This window comes from Oncorhynchus mykiss, chromosome 7, assembly GCF_057628025.1.
Source record: "Oncorhynchus mykiss isolate SJ-2025 chromosome 7, ASM5762802v1, whole genome shotgun sequence".
In the NCBI taxonomy this organism is placed as follows: Eukaryota; Metazoa; Chordata; class Actinopteri; order Salmoniformes; family Salmonidae; genus Oncorhynchus; species Oncorhynchus mykiss.
The window spans coordinates 85,801,304-85,828,685 of record NC_143028.1 but is presented as its reverse complement, the minus strand read 5'-3'; the positions used below and the strand labels follow the sequence as shown (position 1 = coordinate 85,828,685).

Here is a 27,382-nt window from a genome sequence, read left to right as displayed (position 1 = left end):
GTTTCCTGGTCCTGTAGTAGTCCTAGCTCTAGAGCAGTGTTTCCTGGTCATGTAGTAGTCCTAGCTCTAGAGCAGTGTTGCCTGATCCTGGTCCTGTAGTAGTCCTAGCTCCAGAGCAGTGTTTCCTTTCCTGGTCATGTAGTAGTCCTAGCTCTAGAGCAGTGTTTCCTGGTCCTGTAGTAGTCCTAGCTCTAGAGCAGTGTTTCCTGATCCAGGTCTTGTAGTAGTCCTAGCTCTAGAGCAGTGTTGCCTGATCCTTGTCCTGTAGTAGTTCTAGCTCCAGAGCAGTGTTTCCTGATCCTGGTCATGTAGTAGTCCTAGCTTTAGAGCAGTGTTTCCTGGTCCTGGTCTTGTAGTAGCCCTAGCCCTAGAGCAGTGTTTCCTGGTCCTGGTCCTGTAGTAGGTATAGCCCCTGTAATAGTCCTAGCCCTAGAGCAGTGTTTCCTGGTACTTTAGTAGTCCTGGCTCTAGATCAGTGTTTCCTGGTGCTGTAGTAGTCCTAGATCTAGAGCCGTGTTTCCTGGTCCTGTAGTAGTCCTAGCTCTAGAGCTGTGTTTCCTGGTCCTGTAGTAGTCCTAGCTCTAGAGCAGTGTTTCCTGATCCTGGTCCTGTAGTAGTCCTAGCCCTAGAGCAGTGTTTCCTGATCCTGGTCCTGTAGTACTCCTAGCTCTAGAGCAGTGTTTCTTGATCCTGGAGTAGTCCTAGCTCTAGAGCAGTGTTTCCTGATCCTGGTCCTGTAGTAGTCCTAGCACTAGAGCAGTGTTTCCTGATCCTGGTCCTGTAGTAGTCCTAGCACTAGAGCAGTGTTTCCTGATCCTGGTGCTGTAGTAGTCCTAGCTCTAGAGCCGTGTTTCCTGGTCCTGTAGTAGTCCTAGCTCTAGAGCCGTGTTTCCTGGTCATGTAGTAGTCCTAGCTCTAGAGCAGTGTTGCCTGATCCTGGTCCTGTAGTAGTCCTAGCTCCAGAGCAGTGTTTCCTTTCCTGGTCATGTAGTAGTCAAAGCTCTAGAGCAGTGTTTCCTGGTCCTGTAGTAGTCCTAGCTCTAGAGCAGTGTTTCCTGATCCAGGTCTTGTAGTAGTCCTAGCTCTAGAGCAGTGTTGCCTGATCCTTGTCCTGTAGTAGTCCTAGCTCTAAAGCAGTGTTGCCTGATCCTGGTCCTGTTGTAGTCTTAGCTTTAGAGCAGTGTTTCCCGGTCCTGTAGTAGGTCTAGCCCCTGTAGTAGTCCTAGCCCTAGAGCAGTGTTTCCTGGTCTTGTAGTAGTCCTAGCTGTAGAACAGTGTTTCCTGGTCATGTAGTAGTCCTAGCTCTTGAGCAGTGTTTCCTGGTCCTGTAGTAGTCCTAGCTCTAGAGCAGTGTTTCCTGGTCATGTAGTAGTCCTAGCTCTAGAGCAGTGTTGCCTGATCCTGGTCCTGTAGTAGTCCTAGGTCTAGTTCAGTGTTTCCTGGTCATGTAGTAGTCCTAGCTGTAGAGCAGTGTTTACTGGTCCTGTAGTAGTCCTAGCTGTAGAGCAGTGTTTACTGGTCCTGTAATAGTCCTAGCCCTAGAGTAGTGTTTCCTGGTCCTGTAGTAGTCCTAGCTCTAGAACAGTGTTTCCTGTTCCTGTAGTAGTCTTAGCTCTAGAGCAGCGTTTCCTGGTCCTGTAGTAGTCCTAGGTCTAGTTCAGTGTTTCCTGATACTGTAGTAGTCCTAGCTGTAGAGCAGTGTTTCCTGGTCCTGTAGTAGTCCTAGCCCTAGAGCATTGTTTCCTGGTCATGTAGTAGTCCTAGCCCTAAAGTAGTGTTTCCTGGTCCTGATCCTAGTCCAGTAGTAGTCCTAGCCCTACAGCAGTGTTTCCTGATCCTGGTCCTGGAGTAGGTCTAGCACTAGAGCAGTGTTTCCTGATCCTGGACCTGTAGTATTCCTAGCTCTAGAGCAGTGTTTCCTGGTCCTGTAGTAGTCCTAGCTCTAGAACAGCGTTTCCTGTTCCTGTAGTAGTCCTAGCTCTAGAGCAGCGTTTCCTGGTCCTGTAGTAGTCCTAGGTCTAGTTCAGTGTTTCCTGGTGCTGTAGTAGTCCTAGCTGTAGAGCAGTGTTTCCTGGTCCTGTAGTAGTCCTAGCCCTAAAGTAGTGTTTCCTGGTACTGATCCTAGTCCTGTAGTAGTCCTAGCCCTACAGCAGTGTTTCCTGGTCCTGTAGTAGTCCTAGCTCTAGAACAGTTTTTCCTGGTCCTGTTGTACTCCTAGCCCTAGAGCAATGTTTCCTGATACTGGTCTTGTAGTAGTCCTAGCTCTAGAGCAGTGTTTCCTGGTCCTGTAGTAGTCCTATCTCTAGAGTAGTGTTTCCTGTTACTGGTCATGTAGTAGTCCTAGCTCTAGAGCAGTGTTGCCTGATCCTGGTCCTGTAGTAGTTCTAGCTCCAGAGCAGTGTTTCCTGATCCTGGTCATGTAGTAGTCCTAGCTTTAGAGCAGTGTTTCCTGGTCCTGTTCTTGTAGTAGTCCTAGCCCTAGAGCAGTGTTTCCTGGTCCTGTAGTAGTCCTAGCTCTAGAGCAGTGTTTCCTGGTCATGTAGTAGTCCTAGCTCAAGAGCAGTGTTTCCTGGTCCTGTAGTAGTCCTAGCTCAAGAGCAGCGTTTCCTGGTCTTGTAGTAGTCCTAGCTCTAGAGCAGTGTTTCTTGGTCCTGGAGTAGTCCTAGCTCTAAAGCAGTGTTGCCTGATCCTGGTCCTGTTGTAGTCTTAGCTTTAGAGCAGGGTTTCCCGGTCCTGTAGTAGGTCTAGCCCCTGTAGTAGTCCTAGCCCTAGAGCAGTGTTTCCTGGTCTTGTAGTAGTCCTAGCTGTAGAACAGTGTTTCCTGGTCATGTAGTAGTCCTAGCTCTTGAGCAGTGTTTCCTGGTCCTGTAGTAGTCCTAGCTCTAGAGCAGTGTTTCCTGGTCATGTAGTAGTCCTAGCTCTAGAGCAGTGTTGCCTGATCCTGGTCCTGTAGTAGTCCTAGCTCCAGAGCAGTGTTTCATTTCCTGGTCATGTAGTAGTCCTAGCTCTAGAGCAGTGTTTCCTGGTCCTGTAGTAGTCCTAGCTCTAGAGCAGTGTTTCCTGATCCAGGTCTTGTAGTTGTCCTAGCTCTAGAGCAGTGTTGCCTGATCCTTGTCCTGTAGTAGTTCTAGCTCCAGAGCAGTGTTTCCTGATCCTGGTCATGTAGTAGTCCTAGCTTTAGAGCAGTGTTTCCTGGTCCTGGTCTTGTAGTAGCCCTAGCCCTAGAGCAGTGTTTCCTGGTCCTGGTCCTATAGTAGGTATAGCCCCTGTAATAGTCCTAGCCCTAGAGCAGTGTTTCCTGGTACTTTAGTAGTCCTAGCTCTAGATCAGTGTTTCCTGGTGCTGTAGTAGTCCTAGATCTAGAGCCGTGTTTCCTGGTCCTGTAGTAGTCCTAGCTCTAGAGCTGTGTTTCCTGGTCCTGTAGTAGTCCTAGCTCTAGAGCAGTGTTTCCTGATCCTGGTCCTGTAGTAGTCCTAGCCCTAGAGCAGTGTTTCCTGATCCTGGTCCTGTAGTAGTCCTAGCTCTAGAGCAGTGTTTCTTGATCCTGGAGTAGTCCTAGCTCTAGAGCAGTGTTTCCTGATCCTGGTCCTGTAGTAGTCCTAGCACTAGAGCAGTGTTTCCTGATCCTGGTCCTGTAGTAGTCCTAGCACTAGAGCAGTGTTTCCTGATCCTGGTGCTGTAGTAGTCCTAGCTCTAGAGCCGTGTTTCCTGGTCCTGTAGTAGTCCTAGCTCTAGAGCCGTGTTTCCTGGTCATGTAGTAGTCCTAGCTTTAGAGCAGTGTTTCCCGGTCCTGTAGTAGGTCTAGCCCCTGTAGTAGTCCTAGCCCTAGAGCAGTGTTTCCTGGTCTTGTAGTAGTCCTAGCTGTAGAACAGTGTTTCCTGGTCATGTAGTAGTCCTAGCTCTTGAGCAGTGTTTCCTGGTCCTGTAGTAGTCCTAGCTCTAGAGCAGTGTTTCCTGGTCATGTAGTAGTCCTAGCTCTAGAGCAGTGTTGCCTGATCCTGGTCCTGTAGTAGTCCTAGCTCCAGAGCAGTGTTTCCTTTCCTGGTCATGTAGTAGTCCTAGCTCTAGAGCAGTGTTTCCTGGTCCTGTAGTAGTCCTAGCTCTAGAGCAGTGTTTCCTGATCCAGGTCTTGTAGTAGTCCTAGCTCTAGAGCAGTGTTGCCTGATCCTTGTCCTGTAGTAGTTCTAGCTCCAGAGCAGTGTTTCCTGATCCTGGTCATGTAGTAGTCCTAGCTTTTGAGCAGTGTTTCCTGGTCCTGGTCTTGTAGTAGTCCTAGCCCTAGAGCAGTGTTTCCTGGTCCTGGTCCTGTAGTAGGTATAGCCCCTGTAATAGTCCTAGCCCTAGAGCAGTGTTTCCTGGTACTTTAGTAGTCCTAGCTCTAGATCAGTGTTTCCTGGTGCTGTAGTAGTCCTAGATCTAGAGCCGTGTTTCCTGGTCCTGTAGTAGTCCTAGCTCTAGAGCCGTGTTTCCTGGTCCTGTAGTAGTCCTAGCTCTAGAGCAGTGTTTCCTGATCCTGGTCCTGTAGTAGTCCTAGCCCTAGAGCAGTGTTTCCTGATCCTGGTCCTGTAGTAGTCCTAGCTCTAGAGCAGTGTTTCTTGATCCTGTAGTAGTCCTAGCTCTAGAGCAGTGTTTCCTGATCCTGGTCCTGTAGTAGTCCTAGCACTAGAGCAGTGTTTCCTGATCCTGGTCCTGTAGTAGTCCTAGCACTAGAGCAGTGTTTCCTGATCCTGGTGCTGTAGTAGTCCTAGCTCTAGAGCCGTGTTTCCTGGTCCTGTAGTAGTCCTAGCTCTAGAGCCGTGTTTCCTGGTCCTGTAGTAGTCCTAGCTCTAGAGCCGTGTTTCCTGGTCATGTAGTAGTCCTAGCTCTAGAGCAGTGTTGCCTGATCCTGGTCCTGTAGTAGTCCTAGCTCCAGAGCAGTGTTTCCTTTCCTGGTCATGTAGTAGTCCTAGCTCTAGAGCAGTGTTTCCTGGTCCTGTAGTAGTCCTAGCTCTAGAGCAGTGTTTCCTGATCCAGGTCTTGTAGTAGTCCTAGCTCTAGAGCAGTGTTGCCTGATCCTTGTCCTGTAGTAGTTCTAGCTCCAGAGCAGTGTTTCCTGATCCTGGTCATGTAGTAGTCCTATCTTTAGAGCAGTGTTTCCTGGTCCTGGTCTTGTAGTAGCCCTAGCCCTAGAGCAGTGTTTCCTGGTCCTGGTCCTGTAGTAGGTATATCCCCTGTAATAGTCCTAGCTCTAGAGCAGTGTTTCCTGGTGCTGTAGTAGTCCTAGCTCTAGAGCCGTGTTTCATAGTCCTGTAGTAGTCCTAGCTCTAGAGCCGTGTTTCATAGTCCAGTAGTAGTCCTAGCTCTAGAGCCGTGTTTCCTGGTCCTGTAGTAGTCCTAGCCCTAGAGCAGTGTTTCCTGGTCCTGTAGTAGTCCTAGCTCCAGAGCAGTGTTTCCTGATCCTGGTCATGTAGTAGTCCTAGCTTTAGAGCAGTGTTTCCTGGTCCTGGTCTTGTAGTAGTCCTAGCCCTAGTGCAGTGTTTCCTGGTCCTGGTCCTGTAGTAGGTCTAGCCCCTGTAATAGTCCTAGCCGTAGAGCAGTGTTTCCTAGTCCTGAAGTAGTCCTAGCTCTAGAGCAGTGTTTCCTGGTCCTGTAGTAGTCCTAGCTCTAGAGCAGTGTTTCTTGATCCTGGAGTAGTCCTAGCTCTAGAGCAGTGTTTCCTGATCCTGGTCCTGTAGTAGTCCTAGCCCTAGAGCAGTGTTTCCTGGTCCTGTAGTAGTCCTAGCCCTAGAGCAGTGTTTCCTGGTCCTGTAGTACTCCTAGCTCTAGAGCAGTGTTTCCTGATCCTGGTCCTGTAGTAGTCCTAGCCCTAGAGCAGTTTTTCCTGATCCTTGTCCTGTAGTAGTCCTAGCTCTAGAGCAGTGTTTCCTGGTCCTGTAGTAGTCCTAGCCCTAGAGCAGTGTTTCCTGGTCCTGTAGTAGTTCTTGATCTAGAGCAGTCTTTCCTGGTCCTGTAGTAGTCCTATCTCTAGAGCAGTGTTTCCTGATCCTGGTCCTGTAGTAGTCCTAGCACTAGATCAGTGTTTCCTGATCCTGGTCCTGTAGTAGTCCTAGCCCTAGAGCAGTGTTTCCTGGTCTTGTAGTAGTCCTAGCTGTAGAACAGTGTTTCCTGGTCATGTAGTAGTCCTAGCTCTTGACCAGTGTTTCCTGGTCATGTAGTAGTCCTAGCTCTAGAGCAGTGTTGCCTGATCCTGGTCCTGTAGTAGTCCTAGCCCTAGAGCAGTGTTTCCTGGTGCTGTAGTAGTCCTAGATCTAGAGCCGTGTTTCCTGGTCCTGTAGTAGTCCTAGCTCTAGAGCCGTGTTTCCTGGTCCTGTAGTAGTCCTAGCTCTAGAGCAGTGTTTCCTGATCCTGGTCCTGTAGTAGTCCTAGCCCTAGAGCAGTGTTTCCTGATCCTGGTCCTGTAGTAGTCCTAGCTCTAGAGCAGTGTTTCTTGATCCTGTAGTAGTCCTAGCTCTAGAGCAGTGTTTCCTGATCCTGGTCCTGTAGTAGTCCTAGCACTAGAGCAGTGTTTCCTGATCCTGGTCCTGTAGTAGTCCTAGCACTAGAGCAGTGTTTCCTGATCCTGGTGCTGTAGTAGTCCTAGCTCTAGAGCCGTGTTTCCTGGTCCTGTAGTAGTCCTAGCTCTAGAGCCGTGTTTCCTGGTCCTGTAGTAGTCCTAGCTCTAGAGCCGTGTTTCCTGGTCATGTAGTAGTCCTAGCTCTAGAGCAGTGTTGCCTGATCCTGGTCCTGTAGTAGTCCTAGCTCCAGAGCAGTGTTTCCTTTCCTGGTCATGTAGTAGTCCTAGCTCTAGAGCAGTGTTTCCTGGTCCTGTAGTAGTCCTAGCTCTAGAGCAGTGTTTCCTGATCCAGGTCTTGTAGTAGTCCTAGCTCTAGAGCAGTGTTGCCTGATCCTTGTCCTGTAGTAGTTCTAGCTCCAGAGCAGTGTTTCCTGATCCTGGTCATGTAGTAGTCCTAGCTTTAGAGCAGTGTTTCCTGGTCCTGGTCTTGTAGTAGCCCTAGCCCTAGAGCAGTGTTTCCTGGTCCTGGTCCTGTAGTAGGTATATCCCCTGTAATAGTCCTAGCCCTAGAGCAGTGTTTCCTGGTGCTGTAGTAGTCCTAGCTCTAGAGCCGTGTTTCATAGTCCTGTAGTAGTCCTAGCTCTAGAGCCGTGTTTCAAAGTCCAGTAGTAGTCCTAGCTCTAGAGCCGTGTTTCCTGGTCCTGTAGTAGTCCTAGCCCTAGAGCAGTGTTTCCTGGTCCTGTAGTAGTCCTAGCTCTAGAGCAGTGTTTCCTGATCCTGGTCCTGTAGTAGTCCTAGCCCTAGAGCAGTTTTTCCTGATCCTTGTCCTGTAGTAGTCCTAGCTCTAGAGCAGTGTTTCCTGGTCCTGTAGTAGTCCTAGCCCTAGAGCAGTGTTTCCTGGTCCTGTAGTAGTTCTTGATCTAGAGCAGTCTTTCCTGGTCCTGTAGTAGTCCTAGCTCTAGAGCAGTGTTTCCTGATCCTGGTCCTGTAGTAGTCCTAGCACTAGATCAGTGTTTCCTGATCCTGGTCCTGTAGTAGTCCTAGCCCTAGAGCAGTGTTTCCTGGTCTTGTAGTAGTCCTAGCTGTAGAACAGTGTTTCCTGGTCATGTAGTAGTCCTAGCTCTTGAGCAGTGTTTCCTGGTCCTGTAGTAGTCCTAGCTCTAGAGCAGTGTTTCCTGGTCATGTAGTAGTCCTAGCTCTAGAGCAGTGTTGCCTGATCCTGGTCCTGTAGTAGTCCTAGCTCCAGAGCAGTGTTTCCTTTCCTGGTCATGTAGTAGTCCTAGCTCTAGAGCAGTGTTTCCTGGTCCTGTAGTAGTCCTAGCTCTAGAGCAGTGTTTCCTGATCCAGGTCTTGTAGTAGTCCTAGCTCTAGAGCAGTGTTGCCTGATCCTTGTCCTGTAGTAGTTCTAGCTCCAGAGCAGTGTTTCCTGATCCTGATCATGTAGTAGTCCTAGCTTTTGAGCAGTGTTTCCTGGTCCTGGTCTTGTAGTAGCCCTAGCCCTAGAGCAGTGTTTCCTGGTCCTGGTCCTGTAGTAGGTATAGCCCCTGTAATAGTCCTAGCCCTAGAGCAGTGTTTCCTGGTACTTTAGTAGTCCTAGCTCTAGATCAGTGTTTCCTGGTGCTGTAGTAGTCCTAGATCTAGAGCCGTGTTTCCTGGTCCTGTAGTAGTCCTAGCTCTAGAGCCGTGTTTCCTGGTCCTGTAGTAGTCCTAGCTCTAGAGCAGTGTTTCCTGATCCTGGTCCTGTAGTAGTCCTAGCCCTAGAGCAGTGTTTCCTGATCCTGGTCCTGTAGTAGTCCTAGCTCTAGAGCAGTGTTTCTTGATCCTGTAGTAGTCCTAGCTCTAGAGCAGTGTTTCCTGATCCTGGTCCTGTAGTAGTCCTAGCACTAGAGCAGTGTTTCCTGATCCTGGTCCTGTAGTAGTCCTAGCACTAGAGCAGTGTTTCCTGATCCTGGTGCTGTAGTAGTCCTAGCTCTAGAGCCGTGTTTCCTGGTCCTGTAGTAGTCCTAGCTCTAGAGCCGTGTTTCCTGGTCCTGTAGTAGTCCTAGCTCTAGAGCCGTGTTTCCTGGTCATGTAGTAGTCCTAGCTCTAGAGCAGTGTTTCCTGGTCCTGTAGTAGTCCTAGCTCCAGAGCAGTGTTTCCTTTCCTGGTCATGTAGTAGTCCTAGCTCTAGAGCAGTGTTTCCTGGTCCTGTAGTAGTCCTAACTCTAGAGCAGTGTTTCCTGATCCAGGTCTTGTAGTAGTCCTAGCTCTAGAGCAGTGTTGCCTGATCCTGGTCATGTAGTAGTCCTAGCTCTAGAGCAGTGTTTCCTGATCCAGGTCTTGTAGTAGTTCTAGCTCCAGAGCAGTGTTTCCTGATCCTGGTCATGTAGTAGTCCTAGCTTTAGAGCAGTGTTTCCTGGTCCTGGTCTTGTAGTAGCCCTAGCCCTAGAGCAGTGTTTCCTGGTCCTGGTCCTGTAGTAGGTATATCCCCTGTAATAGTCCTAGCCCTAGAGCAGTGTTTCCTGGTGCTGTAGTAGTCCTAGCTCTAGAGCCGTGTTTCATAGTCCTGTAGTAGTCCTAGCTCTAGAGCCGTGTTTCATAGTCCAGTAGTAGTCCTAGCTCTAGAGCCGTGTTTCCTGGTCCTGTAGTAGTCCTAGCCCTAGAGCAGTGTTTCCTGGTCCTGTAGTAGTCCTAGCTCCAGAGCAGTGTTTCCTGATCCTGGTCATGTAGTAGTCCTAGCTTTAGAGCAGTGTTTCCTGGTCCTGGTCTTGTAGTAGTCCTAGCCCTAGAGCAGTGTTTCCTGGTCCTGGTCCTGTAGTAGGTCTAGCCCCTGTAATAGTCCTAGCCGTAGAGCAGTGTTTCCTAGTCCTGAAGTAGTCCTAGCTCTAGAGCAGTGTTTCCTGGTCCTGTAGTAGTCCTAGCTCTAGAGCAGTGTTTCTTGATCCTGGAGTAGTCCTAGCTCTAGAGCAGTGTTTCCTGATCCTGGTCCTGTAGTAGTCCTAGCCCTAGAGCAGTGTTTCCTGGTCCTGTAGTAGTCCTAGCCCTAGAGCAGTGTTTCCTGGTCCTGTAGTAGTCCTAGCTCTAGAGCAGTGTTTCCTGATCCTGGTCCTGTAGTAGTCCTAGCCCTAGAGCAGTTTTTCCTGATCCTTGTCCTGTAGTAGTCCTAGCTCTAGAGCAGTGTTTCCTGGTCCTGTAGTAGTCCTAGCCCTAGAGCAGTGTTTCCTGGTCCTGTAGTAGTCCTTGATCTAGAGCAGTCTTTCCTGGTCCTGTAGTAGTCCTAGCTCTAGAGCAGTGTTTCCTGATCCTGGTCCTGTAGTAGTCCTAGCACTAGATCAGTGTTTCCTGATCCTGGTCCTGTAGTAGTCCTAGCACTAGAGCAGTGTTTCCTGATCCTGGTCCTGTAGTAGTCCTTGATCTAGAGCAGTGTTTCCTGGTCCTGTAGTTGTTCTAGCTCTAGAGCAGTGTTTCCTGGTCATGTAGTAGTCCTAGATCTAGGGCAGTGTTCCTAGTCCTGTAGTAGTCCTAGCCCTAGAGCAGTGTTTACTGGTCCTGTAGTAGTCCTAGCTCTAGAGCAGTGTTTCCTGTTCCTGTAGTAGTCCTAGCTCTAGAGCAGTGTTTACTGATCCTGGATTAGTCCCAGCTCTAGAGCAGTGTGTCCTGATCCTGTAGTATTCCTAGCTCTAAGGCAGTTTTCCCAGGTCCTGTAGTAGTCCTAGCCCTAGAGCAGTGTTTCCTGATCTTGTAATAGTCCTAGCTCTAGAGCAGTGTTTCCTGGTCCTGTAGTAGTCCTAGCTCTAGAGCAGTGTTTCTTGATCCTGGAGTAGTCCTAGCCCTAGAGCAGTGTTTCCTGATCCTGGTTCTGTAGTAGTCCTAGCACTAGAGCAGTTTTTCCTGATCCTTGTCATGTTGTAGTCCTAGCTCTAGTAGAGCAGTGTTTCCTGGTCCTGGTCTTGTAGTAGTCCTAGCCCTAGAGCAGTGTTTCCTGGTCCTGGTCTTGTAGTAGTCCTATCTTTAGAGTAGTGTTCCCTGGTCCTGTAGTAGTCCTAGGTCTAGATGAGTATTTCCTGGTCCTGTAGTATTCCTAGCCCTAGAGCAGTGTTTCCTGGTCTTGTAGTAGTCCTAGATCTAGAGCAGTGTTTCCTGGTCCTGTAGTAGTCCTAGCCCTAGAGCAGTGTTTCCTGGTCCTTTAGTAGTCCTAGATCTAGAGCAGTGTTTCCTGGTCCTGTAGTAGTCCTAGCTCTAGAGCAGTGTTTCCTGGTCATGTAGTAGTCCTAGATCTAGGGCAGTGTTTCCTGGTCCTGTAAAAGTCCTAGCTCTAAGGCAGTTTTTCCAGGTCCTGTAGTAGTCCTAGCCCTAGAGCAGTTTTCCTGATCCTGTAGTAGTCCTAGCTCTAGAGCAGTGTTTCCTGGTCCTGTAGTAGTCCTAGCTCTAGAGCACTGTTTCTTGATCCTGGAGTAGTCCTAGCTCTAGAGCAGTGTTTCATGATCCTGGTCCTGTACTAGTCCTAGCACTACAGCAGTGTTTCCTGGTCCTGGTCATGTTGTAGTCCTAGCTCTAGAGCAGTGTTTCCTGGTCCTGTAGTAGTCCTAGCTCTAGAGCAATGTTGCCTGATCCTGGTCCTGTAGTAGTCCTAGCCCTAGAGCAGTGTTTCCTGATCCTGGTCATGTAGTAGTCCTAGACCTAGAGCAGTGTTTCCTGATCCTGGTCATGTAGTAGTCCTAGCTCTAGAGCAGTTTTTCCGGGTCCTGTAGTAGTCCTAGCCCTAGAGCAGTGTTTCCTGGTCCTGTAGTAGTCCTAGCTCTAGAGCAGTGTTTCCTGATCCTGGTCTTGTAGTAGTCCTAGCTCCAGAGCATTGTTTCCTGTTCCTGTAGTAGTCCTAGCTCCATAGCAGTGTTTCCTGATCCTGGTCCTGTAGTAGTCCTAGCACTAGAGCAGTGTTTCCTGATCCTGGTCCTGGAGTAGTCCTAGCCCTAGAGCAGTGTTTCCTGATCCTGGTCCTGTAGTAGTCCTAGCTCTAGAGCAGTGTTTCCTGGTCCTGTAGCCGTCCTAGTTCTAGAGCAATGTTGCCTGATCCTGGTCCTGTAGTAGTCCTAGCCCTAGAGCAGTGTTTCCTGATCCTGGTCATGTAGTAGTCCTAGCTCTAGAGCAGTGTTTCCTGGTCCTGGAGTAGTCCTAGCTCCAGAGCAGTGTTTCCTGTTCCTGTAGTAGTCCTAGCTCTAGAGAAGTGTTTCCTGGTCCTGTAGTAGTCCTAGCTCTAGAGCAGTGTTTCTTGATCGTGGAGTAGTCCTAGCTCTAGAGCAGTGTTTCCTGATCCTGGTCCTGTAGTAGTCCTAGCACTAGAGCAGTGTTTCCTGATCCTGGTATTGTAGTAGTCCTAGCCCTAGAGCAGTGTTTCCTGATCCTGGTCATGTAGTAGTTCTAGCTCTAGAGCAGTGTTTCCTGGTCCTGTAGTAGTCCTAGCTCTAGAGCAATGTTGCCTGATCCTGGTCCTGTAGTAGTCCTAGCCATAGAGCAGTGTTTCCTGATCCTGGTCATGTAGTAGTCCTAGCTCTAGAGCAGTGTTTCATGGTCCTGGAGTAGTCCTAGCTCCAGAGCAGTGTTTCCTGGTCCTGTAGTAGTCCTAGCTCTAGAGCAGTGTGTCCTGATCCTGGTCATGTAGTAGTCCTAGCTCCAGAGCAGTGTTTCCTGGTCATGTAGTAGTCCTAGCTCTAGAGCAGTGTTTCCTGGTCCTGTAGTAGTCCTAGATCTAGGGCAGTGTTTCCTGGTCCTGTAGTAGTCCTAGCTCTAGAGCAGTGTTACCTGATCCTGGTCCTGTAGTAGTCCTAGCTCTAGAGCAGTGTTTCCTGATCCTGGTCCTGTAGTATTCCTAGCTCCAGAGCAGTGTTTCCTGATCCTGGTCCTGTAGTAGTCCTTGCTCCAGAGCAGTGTTTCCTGTTCCTGTAGTAGTCCTAGATCTAGAGCAGTGTTTCCAGGTCCTGTATTAGTCCTAGCTCCAGAGCAGTGTTTCCTGGTCCTGTTGTAGTCCTAGCTCTAGAGCAGTGTTTCCTGGTCTTGGTCCTGTAGTAGTTCTAGCTCTAGAGCAGTGTTTCCTGGACCTGTAGTAGTCCTAGCCCTAGAGCAGTGTTTCCTGGTCCTGTAGTTGTCCTAGCCCTACAACAGTGTTTCCTGGTCCTGTAGTAGTCCTAGCCCTAGAGCAGTGTTTCCTGGTCCTGTGGTAATCTTAGCCCTAGAACAGTGTTTCCTGGTCCTGTAGTAGTCCTAGCTCTAGAGCTGTGTTTCCTGGTCCTGTAGTAGTTCTAGCGCTAGAGCTGTGTTTCCTGTTCCTGTAGTAGTCCTAGCCCTAGAGCAGTGTTTTCTGGTCCTGTAGTAGTCCTAGCTCTAGAGCAGTGTTTCCTGGTCCTGTAGTAGTCCTAGCCCTAGAACAGTGTTTCCTGGTCCTGTAGTAGTCCTAGCCCTAGAGCAGTGTTTCCTGGTCCTGTAGTAGTCCTAGCCATAGAGCAGTGTTTCCTGGTCCTGGGATAGTTCTAGCTCCAGACCAATGTTTCCTGATCCTGGTTTTTCATTTTCGCCGTAGCACTACACAGCTGAGTAAAATTAAAAGAAAAATGCTTGTTACATTGGCAGTTTGATTCAGCTGAATAGTGTCAATTCATACAAGTACGTGGGAGTATAACTCGATGTTAAGCTCTCCTTCTCTCAGCACATTTCAAAGCTGTAGGCTAAGGTTAAATCCAGACTTGGTTTCCTCTATCGTAATCTCTCCTCTTTCACCCCAGCTGCCAAACTAACCCTGAGTCAGATAACCATTCTACCCATGTTAGATTATGAAACGTAATTTATTGATCGGCAGGTAAGGGTGCTCTCGAGCGGCTAGATGTTCTTTACCATTCGGCCATCAGATTTGCCACCAATGCTCCTTATAGGACACATCACTGCATTCTATACTCCTCTGTAAACTGGTCTTTTCTGTATACCTGTTGCAAGACCCACTGGTTGACGCTTATTTATAAAACCCTTAGGCCTCACTCCCCCCTATCTGAGATATCTACTGCAGCCCTTATCCTCCACGTACAACACCCGTTCTGCCAGTCACACTCTGTTAAAGGTCCCCAAAGCACACACATCCCTGGGTCGCTCATTTTTTCAGTTCGCTGCGGCAAACACTCAAAATGGACAGTTTTATCCACAACTCTTCATTCAAAGACACTATCATGGATTCTCTTACTTACAGTTATGGCTCCTTCGCATGATGTATTTTCTCTACCTTCTTGCTCTTTGTACTGTTGTCTGTGCCCAATCATTTTTGTACCATGTTTTGTGGTAGCTAGTTAGCTAGCTAGGTCCATTACATGGTTAACTGGGCAAGCCACCCCATCACCTATCACAGGTCGCAGTGTGAATTAAACATTTGGGGCACAGACAAAGGGGAGAGGGGAGCTAGCTACAACTTGTTGATGGAGCTCACTACAATCAAAACTCGCTCCACACAACAAGAAGTGGTCGGTGGCCAATATTCAACAGTTCTATTTATAGGGAAGAGCTGATATGAGAGGGTTGGAGAGATGTCTTTACTACTGTCTTTACTTGTCTTGAAGGGGTTAAATTGCCCGAATGGCACCAGAACATTAAGATGAAATGTATTTTGAATCTTGTTACAGTAATAATATGGTGCATTAAAACTAAAAGCAGATTTACCTAGCTCGGTTGAGATCCTAGGATCCTCAAGTAAACCAATCCTGTGAACAGGTTAGGCAACTCCGGTGTCTATATTTCAAAAGCAAAGTTAGATAAGATGGAAGTTTATGAAGTAGGGCCTTGTAAACAAAGAGTGATGTAGAAATCTATGGGCGAAGTCCAGACAACTTTTTGAAACAGGATGCAGTGATGCGTATCAAAACTGTCACCTATAACAAAACAAAGGGCACTATGGTAGATGGCATCCAAAGGTTTAAGTGTTTTAGTAGCTGCACTTTGATAATTAATATCTTCATAATCAACAACAGATAAAAAGTTTGACTGTCACGAACCGGCTCGAAGTTCTTAGCAAAAAAAGGAGACAACGTGGAGATAAGGTATAACAAAATATATTTATTAACTGAAGTAAACTAAATACAATTAACAATGGTGTGTGTAGTCAGTAGTGTAAGTGAGTGTTTGCGTGCATAAATGTGATAATGAGGGGTGTTGAAAGTTGCCAAAGCAAACGAACGAAACAGCCACAAAAATGCCACAACCACACTATCAGTGTGTCTGCTTGGAGAGAGTCTCTTCAATGAATGGGGAAGAGGTGTATTTATCCTGGGACACACCCAGCCCAGGTGTATCCCATGTCGCTGACGACCCTCCCGGTTCCACCCACCGGCATCCTAATAAGGAAAACAAGCACAAAGAGAGAATTCGGCAGACGGAGTGGGAGGGTCATCACAACTGAATAACCTGCTTCCTACTGCTTAGAGCAAGGCGTAGAAGCACCAAGAGAAAACACTGAAGAATTGTCAAGTTGTGCCCATTTACAATGAATATTTTCTTATGTTTCTCCCTTCTCTAATAAAACCTGTGTGTCTCTATGTCCAGGGGTTCTTCCGTCGGACCATCCGGTTGAAGCTGGTTTATGACCACTGTGACCTGCACTGTCGCATCCACAAGAAGAGCCGCAACAAGTGTCAGTACTGTCGCTTTCAGAAGTGCCTGGTGGTGGGCATGTCTCACAATGGTAAGAACCAACATTACAATCAATCAGTCAAATGTATTTATAAAGGGGCCTTCCGAGTGGCACTGCATCGCAGTGCTTGAGGCGTCACTACAGACCCTGATCCCAGGCTGTATCACAGCCAGCCATGACCGGGAAACCCATGAGGCAGCATACAATTGGCCCAGCGTCGTCTGGGTTAGGGGAGGGTTTGGCCGGGATTTCCTTGTCCCATCGCTCTCTAGCGACTCCTTGTAGCGGGCTGGGTGCCTGCAAGCTGACTACCGGATGCCAATTGTACGGCGTTTCCTCTGACAGGTTGGTGTGTCTGGCTTCCAGGTTAAGCGAGCAGTGTGTCAAGAAGCAGTGCGGCTTGGCAGGGTCGTATTCCGGAGAACTCATGGCTCTCGTACGGCAGTTGCAGCGATGGGACAAGACTAACTACCAATTGGATATCATGAAATTGGGGAGAAAAAGGGGTAAATGTACAAAAACATATGTATTTATAAAGCCCTTTTTTACATCAGCAGATGTCACAAAGTGCTTATACAGAAACCCAGCCTAAAACCCCAAACAGCAAGCAATGTAGATGTCGAAGCACAGTGGCTAGGAAAAACTCCCTAGAAAGACTGGAACCTAGGAAGAAAACTAGAGAGGAAGCTCTGTGGGGTGGCCAGTCCTGTTCTGGCTGTGCCGGGTAGAGATCATATTTTACAAAAATCCATGGCATTTAGTATGATATGTTAGGTTACTTAACATCGTAAATGTACATCCGAGACACTAATTAGTATATGTTAAAAAAAAAAATGTTCACCTTTATTTAACCAGGTAGGCTAGTTGAGAACAAGTTCTCATTTACAACTGCAACCTGGCCAAGATCAAGCAAAGCAGTTCGACTCATACAACAGTTACATATGGAATAAACAAACATACAGTAAATAATACTGTATATACAGTGAGTGCAAATGAGGTAAGGAAATAAATAGGCCATGGTGGCGAAGTAATTACAATATGGACAATAGATTACGTAGACCACTTTCCTGAAGTAAAATGACCAAATCGCCCTCTAGTAACCTCAAGGGTGGAATGTTAATATTTCTCATAATTAATCGACATTGTTTAAAAAAACTGCGTTTTCTCAAACACTTTTATTTTTCAATCTTCTGTGATGCATGTAAAGTGTATTATTGGGACTTCAACTCTATATCTGACATGGTACAGGTGTTTTCTTTTTTATGACATAAACAAAACACCTCACAAATATGGTTCAAAGTAGATTTGTTTAACACTACCAAGAAACACTATGATCATGATTTAGTAAAAAGTTAAAAACTAAACGAGGGGGAGTTGGTCGGGGTAGATAGGTAGGCGTATAACACAAACGTGCGTGTTCAAATCTCATCACGGACAACTTTAGCATTTTGGCTAATTAGGAACTTTGCAACTACTTGCTACTTGTTAGCTAACCCTGCCCCTAACTCCGAACCCTAACCTTAAAATATAATGGCGCCAGAGGGAATGGCTGCCGTTTTACGGGCTCCTAACAGACTTTGCTATTTTGTTTGTTTTTTTCACATTGTTTGTAACTTATTTTGTACATAATGTTGCTGCTACTGTCTCTTTTATGAATAACTTTTGGATATCAGAACAGCGATTACTCACCTCCAACTGGATGAAGATCTGTTATTTAATGAGTTGGACGCAAAGGATATACTGCTTCCGAGACCAGGCCCAAATCCCAGTTATTCGCATGAAGAAAAGACGGAAATACAGGGGGTGGAGATCGAGGTGTCTTGTGAGAATTCATTGGCGAGTGTGTTACGCATCTCTACCATCCGTTCTATTGGCCAACGTGCAATCACTGGAAAATAAACTGGATGATCTCTGTTCGAGATCATCCTACCAACGGGACACTGTAATATCTTATGTTTCACTGAGTCGTGGCTGAACGACAACAAGGATAATATAGACCTGGCTGGGTTTTATGTGCATCGACAGGACAGAACAGCTACAACTTTGTCAATAACAGCTGGTGCGCAATGTCTAATATTATTAAATAAGTCTCAAGGTATTGCTCGCCTGAGGTAGAGTACCCCAAGGCTGTAGACCACACTATATACCAAGAGTTTTCTATATTTTTCATAGCTGTCTATTTACCACCACAAACCGATGCTGGCGCTAAGACAGCACGCAACACGCTGTATAAGGCCATAAGCAAATACTTATCCAGAAGCAGTGCTCCTAGTGGCCGGGACTTTAATGCAGGTAAACTTAAGTCCTTTTTGCCTAATTTCTTCCAGCGTGTCACATGTGCAACCAGGAAAAAAACACAACCTCTAGACCACCTTTACTACACACACACAGACGCATACAAAGCTCTCCCCCGCCCTCCATTTGGCAAATCTGACCATAATTCTATCCTCCTGATTCCTGCTTAACAAGAAAAAAGTAAAGCAGGAAGTACCAGTGACTCGCTCAATATGGAAGTGATCAGATGAAGTGGATGCTAAGCTACAGGACTGTTTTGCTAGCACAGACTGGAATAGGTTCCAGGACTCATCCAATGGAATTGCGGAATATACCACCTCTGTCACCGGCTTCATCAATAAGTACATCGACAACGTCATCCCCACAGTGACCGTGCGTACATATCCCAACCAGAAGCCATGGATTACAGGCAACATCTGCATCGAGCTAAAAGCTATAATGGGAACAGAGCTGCTGCTTTCAAGGAGCGGGACACTAATCCGGTAGCTTATAAGAAATCCTGCTATGCCCTCCGATGAACCATCAAACAGGCAAAACGTCAATACAAGACTAAGATTGTATCCTACTACACCGGCTCTAATGCTCGTCGGATGTGGCAGGGCTTGCAAACTATTACAGAGTACAAAGGGAAACCCAGCTGCCCAGAGCTACCAGACGAGCTAAATGCCTTTATGCTCGCGTCAAGGCAAGCAACATTGAATCATTCATGAGAGCACTAGCTGTTCTGGATGACTGTGTGATCCTGCTCTCCGTAGCTGATGTGAGCAAAACTTTTAATCTAACTGTATTGTCCAATTTACAGTAGCTATTACAGTGAAAGAATACCATGCTATTGTTTGAGGAGAGTGCACAATTATGAACTTGAAAATGTATGAATAAACAAATGAGAAACATTTGGGCAGTCTTGATACAACATTTTGAATAGATATGCAATAGTTCATTGGATCAGTCTAAAACTTTACACATACCCTGCTGCCATCTAGTGGCCAAAGTCTAAATTGCACCTAGGCTAGATTAATTAATTATGGAATTAATTATGGCCTTTCTCTTGCATTTCAAAGATGGTACAAAAAAACGTATCTTTTACCAGATCTAATGTGATATATTTTTCACAAATGTCAAAGTATTTCCTTTCAATTGGTATCAAGAATATGCATATCCTTGCGTCAGGTCCTGAGCTACAGAGCTATTTGGGTATATAATTTTAGGTGAAAATTGAAAAAAATGGGCGGATCCTTAAGCGATTTTAAACGTATCAACATTCACAAGGCCGCAGGGTCAGACAGATTACCAGGACGTGTACTCAGAGCATGCACGGACCAACTGGCAAGTTACCACCATAGTCCCTGTGCCCAAGAAAGTGATGGTAACCTGCCTAAATGGCTACCGCCCTGTAGCACTCGTCAGTAGCCATGAGGAACACACCTATGTGAGAATGCTGTTTGTAGAAAAGGCTCATGAAGTTGGTGGAATCGCCCTATATTTGATGGCCACTTGCGCAGCTGGCCCAGAGCGCTTTAATTAGGTCAGGTGGAAACGTCTGTCAGATCTCAACTCATTAAAAGGAGGAAATGGCCACCGCCTGACCTCGCTGCTTTCTATTCCCCAACTCCGTCTAATCCAGACATTCTGTGCGTCCACAAATCAACGTAACTCCACTGAATCTTTCATCTGAACTATCTGTTGAGATCGGGAGAGCGGGCCATCAGTTATTGATCAGTTATTGTTTATTTATTTTATTTAAACAGGTAGGCCAGTTGAGAACAAGTTCTCATTTACAACTGCGACCTGGCCAAGATAAAGCAAAGCAATGCGACAAAAGCACAGTTACACATGGGATAAACAAATATACAGTCAATAACACAATAGAAAAATCTGTATAGTGTGTGTAAATGAAGGAGGTAAGGCAATAAATAGGCCAATAGTGGCTAAGTAATTACAATTTAGCAATTAACACGAGTGATAGATGTGCAGATTAGGATGTGCAAGTAGAAATACTGGTGTGCAAAAGAGCAGAAAAACAAATATGGGAAGAGGTAGGTAGTTGATTGGATGGGCTATTTACAGATGGGCTGTGTTCAGCTGCAGCGATCTTTAAGCTGATGCTTAAAGTTATTGAGGGTGATTTTTTGCAATTCGTTCCAGTCATTGGCAGCAGAGAACTTTAAGGAAAGGCGGCCAAAGGTAGTGTTTGCTTTGTGGATGACCAGTGAAATATACCTGCTGGAGCGCGTGCTGTGGGTGGCTGTTGCTATGGAGACCAGTGAGCTGAGATAAGGCGGAGCTTTACCTAGCAAAGACTTAGATGACCTGGAGCCAGTGGGTTTGGCGACGAATATGTAGCGAGGACCAGCCAACGAGAGCGTACAGGTCACAGTGGTGGGTTGTATATGGAGCTTTGGTGACAAAATGGATGCCACTGTGATAGACTGCATCCAATTTGCAGAGTAGAGTGTTGGGAGGCTATTTTGTAGTTATTACCGCAGAACGCGGCTTAGAGAGCACACTTCAAATCTATTGTGTTATGTCAATGGACAATGATCAAGGCCCTACAGATCATCACAGGCCAATTATGCCATTGATATCTGGTTAAATTGTTACGAAATGACTTACATATTTAGACAAACCTGAAAGTATGAAATATGAAACGTAATATTGATATCACACTGATATTATAGATTGAATAATTGATCGATTTATTTGCATTATCATGATTATGTTTATGATCCTGTTACTCAATCATGCTTCATATTGTATTATTTTTTAACTGAATTACCTCATGTTACCTCATGTTATTAATGAGAATGATTTGATTTTGTGATTATGAATTTGATTGGATACATGTTATTTTGTTTCCTTTGTGATGCAGCACAGACAAACTACCCAGTAAATATGCCACTTTGTGGTTAAAGGAATTTCTGCTTCAGTGTCCTCCATTCTTCTGTCATCTGACCCGTGACCACTTGTTCACTTTCACTATTGTATGGCAACTGCTCTTCATCCGACCGTAAGGCACTTCAGAGGGTAGCGTCCTGCCATCCTGGACCTAAATAATAGGCGTGTCAGAGGAAGGCCCCAAAAAATTGTCTAAAACTCCAGTCACCCAAGTCATAGACAGTTCCCTCTGCTACCGCATGGCAAAAGGTACTAGAGCGCCAAGTCTAGGTCTAAAAGGCTGCTTAACAGCTTCTACTCCCAAGCCAATTAATCAAATTGCCATCCGGGCTTTTTACATTGACCCCCCTCCCCCTTTGTTTTTACACTGCTGCTACTCGTTGTTTATTATCTAAGCATAGTCACTTTACCCTTATCTACATGTACAAATTACCTCGACTAACCTGTACCCCCGCACATTGACTCGGTACCCCCTGTATATAGTCTCGTTATTTTGTGTTACTTCTTATTAAAAAAATAATTTACTTTAGTTTATTTAGTAGATATTTTCTTAACTTCATTTCTTGAACTATGTTGTTGGTTAAGAGCTTGTATCTAAGCATTTCATGGTAAGGTCTACTACACCTGTTGTATTCGGCACATGTGACCAATAAAATTAGATTTGAAAGGGATACTTTGGGATTTTTAATCAGAGGCCCTTTAGCTACTTCTCCAGAGTCGGATGAACTCATGGATAAAATGTTTGTCTCTGGGTGCAGTTTGAAGGAAGTTGCTAACTAACGCTAGTGCAATTGCTAACTAGTGTTAGCACAATGACAGCAAGTCTAGCAGATACCCATAGACTTCCAGTCATTGTGCTAACTCATTGGCTCGCAAAACTACCTCTAACATCCTTCATACTGGACACAGAGACATACAAATGTTATCCATGTGTTGAATGTAATTTATCATACTAAAGCTGACGAACATAATAAATCAGTCGAATATAATATTAAAGCTGTCGAACATAATATTGCAAACTACCTCTAACTTCCTTTGTACTGGACACAGAGACATAAAGATGGCATCCACGAGTTGTCGAATGTAATATATCACACTAAAGCAGTCGAACAGAATATACAGCCACACGAGTCAAAGCAAACTGGTATGATCAAGACGTAGGATAATATATGAATTGTATGCTATTGTACAACTGCTATTACATTGGTAGGCCAATGAAATGTAACCTAACGTGAAGTATCATATCATGTTAAATGGAGTGGCAGGGATTTGAGTCAAATACGTTTCGCTCTGAGGCAAGGTTTCTCCCAGAGAAAGTCATGTGATTCTAGTCCAGGTGTAGTCCCTATAGCGGCAGGGTCATCTGAATTGCTCCTTATATACAGTCACTCTCACATCCCACCATAAGCTGTAGTGGCTAGTGAAATCTGCCGGGGGAGTTGTGTTTTCATCAATGATTCACAGAGGATTACACACGTAGGCACACACACTAGCGCTAGGTAGATTCTGCTGTGTCATGGTGCTTGGCTGGGTGCCCAGGCGTAGGAGGAGCAACGTATACATTTACAAAAGGTGTGATGGCTGATAGACCAGATAATTTATTACTCTGCAAGTCACCATTATACAAAAACAGGTTTAGACATAGCCTTAACCATATATAACAGGCCGACAATACTGTTGACTTCTAAATGAAACGGCTTGTCCTGCCGCCTGACTGACGCAGAGGGGAACATAATCCTGTATTAGACATATAATGTAATATACTGTAAACCTGTATTAGAGATTTTGGTAAATCCACAGATTGGAGGTAAGTCAGACAGAAAACCATTCACAAAGCTCCAGTTCAACCTATCCGTTCTATCAATCAGAGGGGGAAAAAAGTCTGGTTAATCAACCTCTGTCTTCCTAATCTTGATATTTGCCATTCAATGACACTTGAAACTGTGGTCAATAACTGATATTGGTATTTGACAGTAATGGCACACTGTAGAAAGGTGCATAAAGGTCAAACGTGATAGGAAGTCATACAATAATCAGTTGTCTAGTCACTCTGGTGACGTCAACCATTAATTTCTTTGAGTCAGTATTTATTTGTTATTGATTATTATGATCCGTTTTAATAATCACGTTTACAGAACTAGAAACAAAATATTAAATAGCCTGTTTTTCCACTTTATTTGTTAATGTTTCTCACAACTCTCTGTCCATGTCAGATGTGATGAGATACACATTTACATACCACACACACACGGGGAGACATGGACGATGGCGCTGAGAACGGTTTGGGGAGATACTCTGTAGTTTGAAGATTGAGGGTTGCGCTGTATATGGAATTTAGTATTTTATTAGGATCCCCATTAGCGGTTGTGAAAGCAGCAGCTACTCTTCTTGGGGTCTACACAAAACATCAATAAACAAGAACAGCTCAAGGACATAATATATAATACATACACACACACAATCTAGGTTAAATAGTGGAAAAACGGTGGTGTTGCTTCATCAGTTTTTTTTAACCAGGTTTGCTGTTCATTTGAGCATAATGAGATGGGAGTTCCATGCAATAATGGCTTTATATAATATAATTTTTTCTGCATTTAGGGACTGAAAAGACCCCTGGTGGCATGTCTGGTCAGTTAACTTTGTGTGTCAGAGCTGTGTGCAAGTTGACTTGCAAACAATTTGGAATTGTCAACACATTTGTGAGGACAGGAGATGGGAATCAAGTATAGGGAGTGAGCATTTAATAAATAACGAACATGCAACAAAACACGGACAGCGTCTGGACGGGAAACAAAACTACATTAATGCTGACACTGGGAACAAACTGATGAATAGACAGATATGGATGGGGCAATCAACAAAGTGAAGGAGTCCAGGTGAGTCCAATGGAGTGCTGATGCCTGTAATGATGGTAACAGGTGTGCGTAATGATGGGCAGCCTGTCTGCAGGAGAGGGAGTGGGCGCAGGCGTGACAACATTAATGTTTCTTATAAAAAAGTAGTGATGCAGTCAGTCACTCCTCAACTCTTAGACGAGAGAGACCTGTTCTGGGCCATCTGCAGCTTAAGAATGTCTTTCTTCGCAGCACTTGATCACATGAATTGACTATTATCGAGATAAGACAAAGCTAGAGCCTGCAGGACTTCCTTTTTGGAGTGTGGTATCAAAAAAGCAGAGCATCTCTTCACTATGGACAGACCTCTTCTGGTCTTTACAACCATTGAATCTATATGATTTATTCTTAGAGACGTTCAGGACCAGTTTATTACTTGCCATCCAGTCCGAAACTGACTGCAACTTCTTGTTAAAGGTTTCAGTTACTTCATTAGCTGTGGTTGCTGACATGTACAGTACCAGTCAAAAGTTTGGACACACCTTCTCATTCCAAGGTTTTAATTTATTTTACTATTTTATACATTGTAGAATAATACATAAATAATAATAAATAAATAACTATAAATTTAGAATAGTTACCAAAAAAAAAAGTGTTAAACAAATCAAAACATTATTTATATTTGAGATTCTTCAAAGTCGTCACCATTTGCCTTGATCACAGCTTTGCACACTCTTGGCATTCTCTCAACCAGCTTCATGATGTAGTCACTTGGAATGCATTTCAATTAACAGGTGTGCCTTGTTAAGTTCATTTGTGTAATTTCTTTCCTTAATGTGTTTGATCCAATCAGTTGTGCTGTGACAAGGTAGGTGTGGTACACAGAATATATTATGGCAAGAACACCTCAAATAAGCAAAGACAAATGACATCATCATTACTTTAAAACATGGTCAGTCAATACGGAACATTTCAAGGACTTTGACGGTTTCTTCAAGTGCAATTGCAAAAAACATCAATCGCTATGATGAAACTGGTTCTCATTAGGACCAACACAGGAAAGGAAGATCCAGAGTTAACTGCACATCAGATTGCAGTCCAAATAAATGTTTCACAGAGTTCAAGTAACAGACATCTCAACATCAACTGTTCAGAGGGAACTACGTTAATCAGGTCTTCATGGTCGAATTGCTGCAAAGAAACCACTACTAAAGGACACCAATAAGAAGAAGAGACTTGCTTGGGCCAAGAAAAATGAGCAATGGACATTAGGCCTGTGGAAATCTGTCTGATGAGTCCAAATGTGAGATTTTTGGTTCCAACGTCTTTGTGAGAAGCAGAGTAGATAAATGGATGATTTCTGCATGTGTGGTTCCCACCGTGAAACATGGAGGAGGTGGTGTGAGTGTGCTTCGCTGGTGATCCTGTCAGTGATTTATTTAGAATTCAAGGCACGCTTAACCAGCATGGCAACCACAGCATTCTGCAGCGATACGCCATCCCATCTGGTTTGCACTATCATTTTTTTTCCAACAGGACAATGACCCAAAACACACCTCCAGGCTGTGTACGGGCTATTTTACCTATGAGAGTGATGAAGTGCTGCATCAGATGACCTGGCCTCCAATCACCCGACCACAATCCAATTGAGATGGTTTGGGATGAGTTGGACTGCAGTGGGAAGGAAAAGCAGCCAGCAAGTGCTCAGCATATGTGGAAACTCCTTCAAGACTGTTGGAAAAGCATTCCTCGTGATGCTGGTTGAGAGAATGCCAAGTGTCCAAAGCTGTCATCAAGAGAAAGGGTGGCTACTCTGTTTGAATTTGAAATATATTTTTAATTATTGGGTTACTACACTGTTTTGGTTACTACATGATTCCATATGTGTTATTTCATAGTTGATCTCTTCTCTATTGTTCTACAATCTAGAAAAGAGTACAAAGGAAAAACCCTTGAATGAGTAGGTGTGTCCAAACTTTCGACTGGTACTGTATGTGGTTGAATCGTCAGCATACATGGACACACAGGCTTTGTTTAATGCTCGTGGCAGGTCATTGGTAAAAACAGAAAAGAGTAGAGGGCCTAGAGAGCTGTCCTGCGGTACACCACACCCTACATGTTTGACATTAGAGAGGCTTCCATTAAATAAAACTCTGAGTTTTAGATTGATAGCTCTAAATCTACAATATGGCAGAGGTTGAAAAGCCATAAAACAGGTTATGGTCAATCATATCAAAGGGTGCACTGAAATCTAACAGGACAGCTCCCACAATCTTCTTATTTTCTTTCAACCAATCATCAGTCATTTGTATCAGTGTAGTACATGTTGTGTGCCCTTCTCTATAAGCATGCTGAAAGTCTGTTGTCAATTTGTTTATAGAGAAATAGCATTGTATTTGGTCCCCAAAAAATTACAACAGTTTGCTAAGAGCTGGAAGCAAGCTGATAGGTCTGCTGTTAGAACCAGTAAAGGCCGCTTTTCCACTCTTGGGTAGCGGGACTGATTTTGGCTTCCCTCCAGGCCTGAGGACAAAGACTTTCCTCTGGGCTCAGATTAAAGATATGACAGATAGGAGTGGCCACAGTCAGCTACCATCCTCAGTACTTTTCCATCTAAGTTGTCAATGGCAGGAGGTTTGTCGTTATTGATCTGATAATGTTGTCTGTGTTGTTTCCCATACAGCCATTCGTTTTGGACGGATGCCCCAGGCTGAGAAGGAGAAGCTCCTAGCTGAGTTCTCTACTGACATGGACATCATGCACCCTGAGGCTGCCGACCTGAGGAGCCTGGCCAAGCTGCTGCTGGAGTCCTATCTCAAATACTTCCCCCTCACTAAGGCCAAGGCCAGGGCCATCCTGTCTGGAAAGACTGGGGATAACGCGGTATGGACGAGACCTATCATGGCACAGTAGCTACTAGCTATTCCCTATCACAGTCACAACCATACTAACATGGCACAGTAGCTATTCGCTATCACACCATGTGATGATAGGTGGTGGGCCGACATCCAAGCTGAGATATCTGCCATGCAGAGATGCATGTTGTCACACAGACATACCTGTCCTTCAGCAGGTGTGGACCCTAGTCGACACACTAAGAGACTAGTCAGTGGAAATTCAGGTTTCAGTCACATGGGTGGTACTTGCAGAAATACTTGTGTTACTAGGCAAAAGACTTTCAGGTTGATGTCCTGTCCACACTAATAAAACATGGAGTAGAACGTTATGCCAGTACAGTATAAAGTTATGCCAGAGTACAGTCGAATGTTATGTCAGTAAAGTAGAATGTTATGGCAGAGAACGGTAGAACATTACTGTAGAGTGTTATGACAGAGCACATTGTAGGTTTTTAGAAATTGTCATTTTGTTCCATTTCAAACATTCCATTCACAGCTGGGGGGCAAGCATAGCCTGCTCCAATGCATTACAGTGCAGAAACAGCTGGATTACACCTTTCTCTCTCAACATTGGCCACCACTAATTGGAGATTTAAGTGACATAAAAATGTACTATACCTGACAAGTATGTGTGGTTTAGGTTAATTGTCCATCCTTTGAGCTCTGCTTGTCAAGCAGCAGAAGGTGGCATTTCAAATCAAATCGTGTTTGTCACAAACACAGAATACAACAGGTGTGTAGACCCTACAGTGAAATGCTTAATTATAAAGCCCTTAACCAACAATGCTTTAACACTTATTTTTCTTAAAACTTCAAGTTTAAAAAAAAGTAACATAAATAAACAGAAGCAGTAAAATAACAATAAAGAGGCTATATACAGGAGGTACCGGTACATAGTCAATGACTATGCATAGATTATAAAACAGTCAGTAGCAGCAGTGTAAAAGAGGGGTCTGGGTAGCCCTTTGATTAGCTGTTCAAGAGTCTTATGGCTTGAGGATAGAAGCTGTTAAGAAGCCTTTGGACCTAGACTTGGCGCTCTGGTACCGCTTGCCTTGCAGTAGCAGAGAAAAGTCTATGACAAGGGTGGCTGGTGTCTTTGACCATTTTTAGGGCCTTCCTCTGATGCCGCCTGGTATAGAGGTCCTGGATGGACGGAAGCTTGGCCCCGGTGATGTACTGGGCCGTACACACTACCCGTATGCACTACCCCCCGCCTTGCGGTCGGAGACCGAGCAGTTGCCATACCAGGCAGTGATGCAATCCATCAGGATGCTCTCGATGGTGC

The 27,382-nt window shown here is 45.3% G+C and overlaps 1 protein-coding gene across 4 annotated transcripts in view; it reads left to right on the top strand.

Moving 5' to 3' along the window:
* Positions 1 to 27,382, top strand: part of pparg (peroxisome proliferator-activated receptor gamma) — a 134,504-nt gene that overhangs the window by 60,160 nt on the left and 46,962 nt on the right. For all 4 annotated transcript variants that reach the window (XM_090242176.1, XM_036984368.2, XM_036984366.2 and 1 more), the window contains exons 4-5: positions 15,086 to 15,224; positions 25,881 to 26,080. In XM_090242176.1, the coding sequence (XP_090098302.1) occupies positions 15,086 to 15,224; positions 25,881 to 26,080 (339 nt within the window). The remainder of the gene's footprint in view (positions 1 to 15,085; positions 15,225 to 25,880; positions 26,081 to 27,382) is intronic.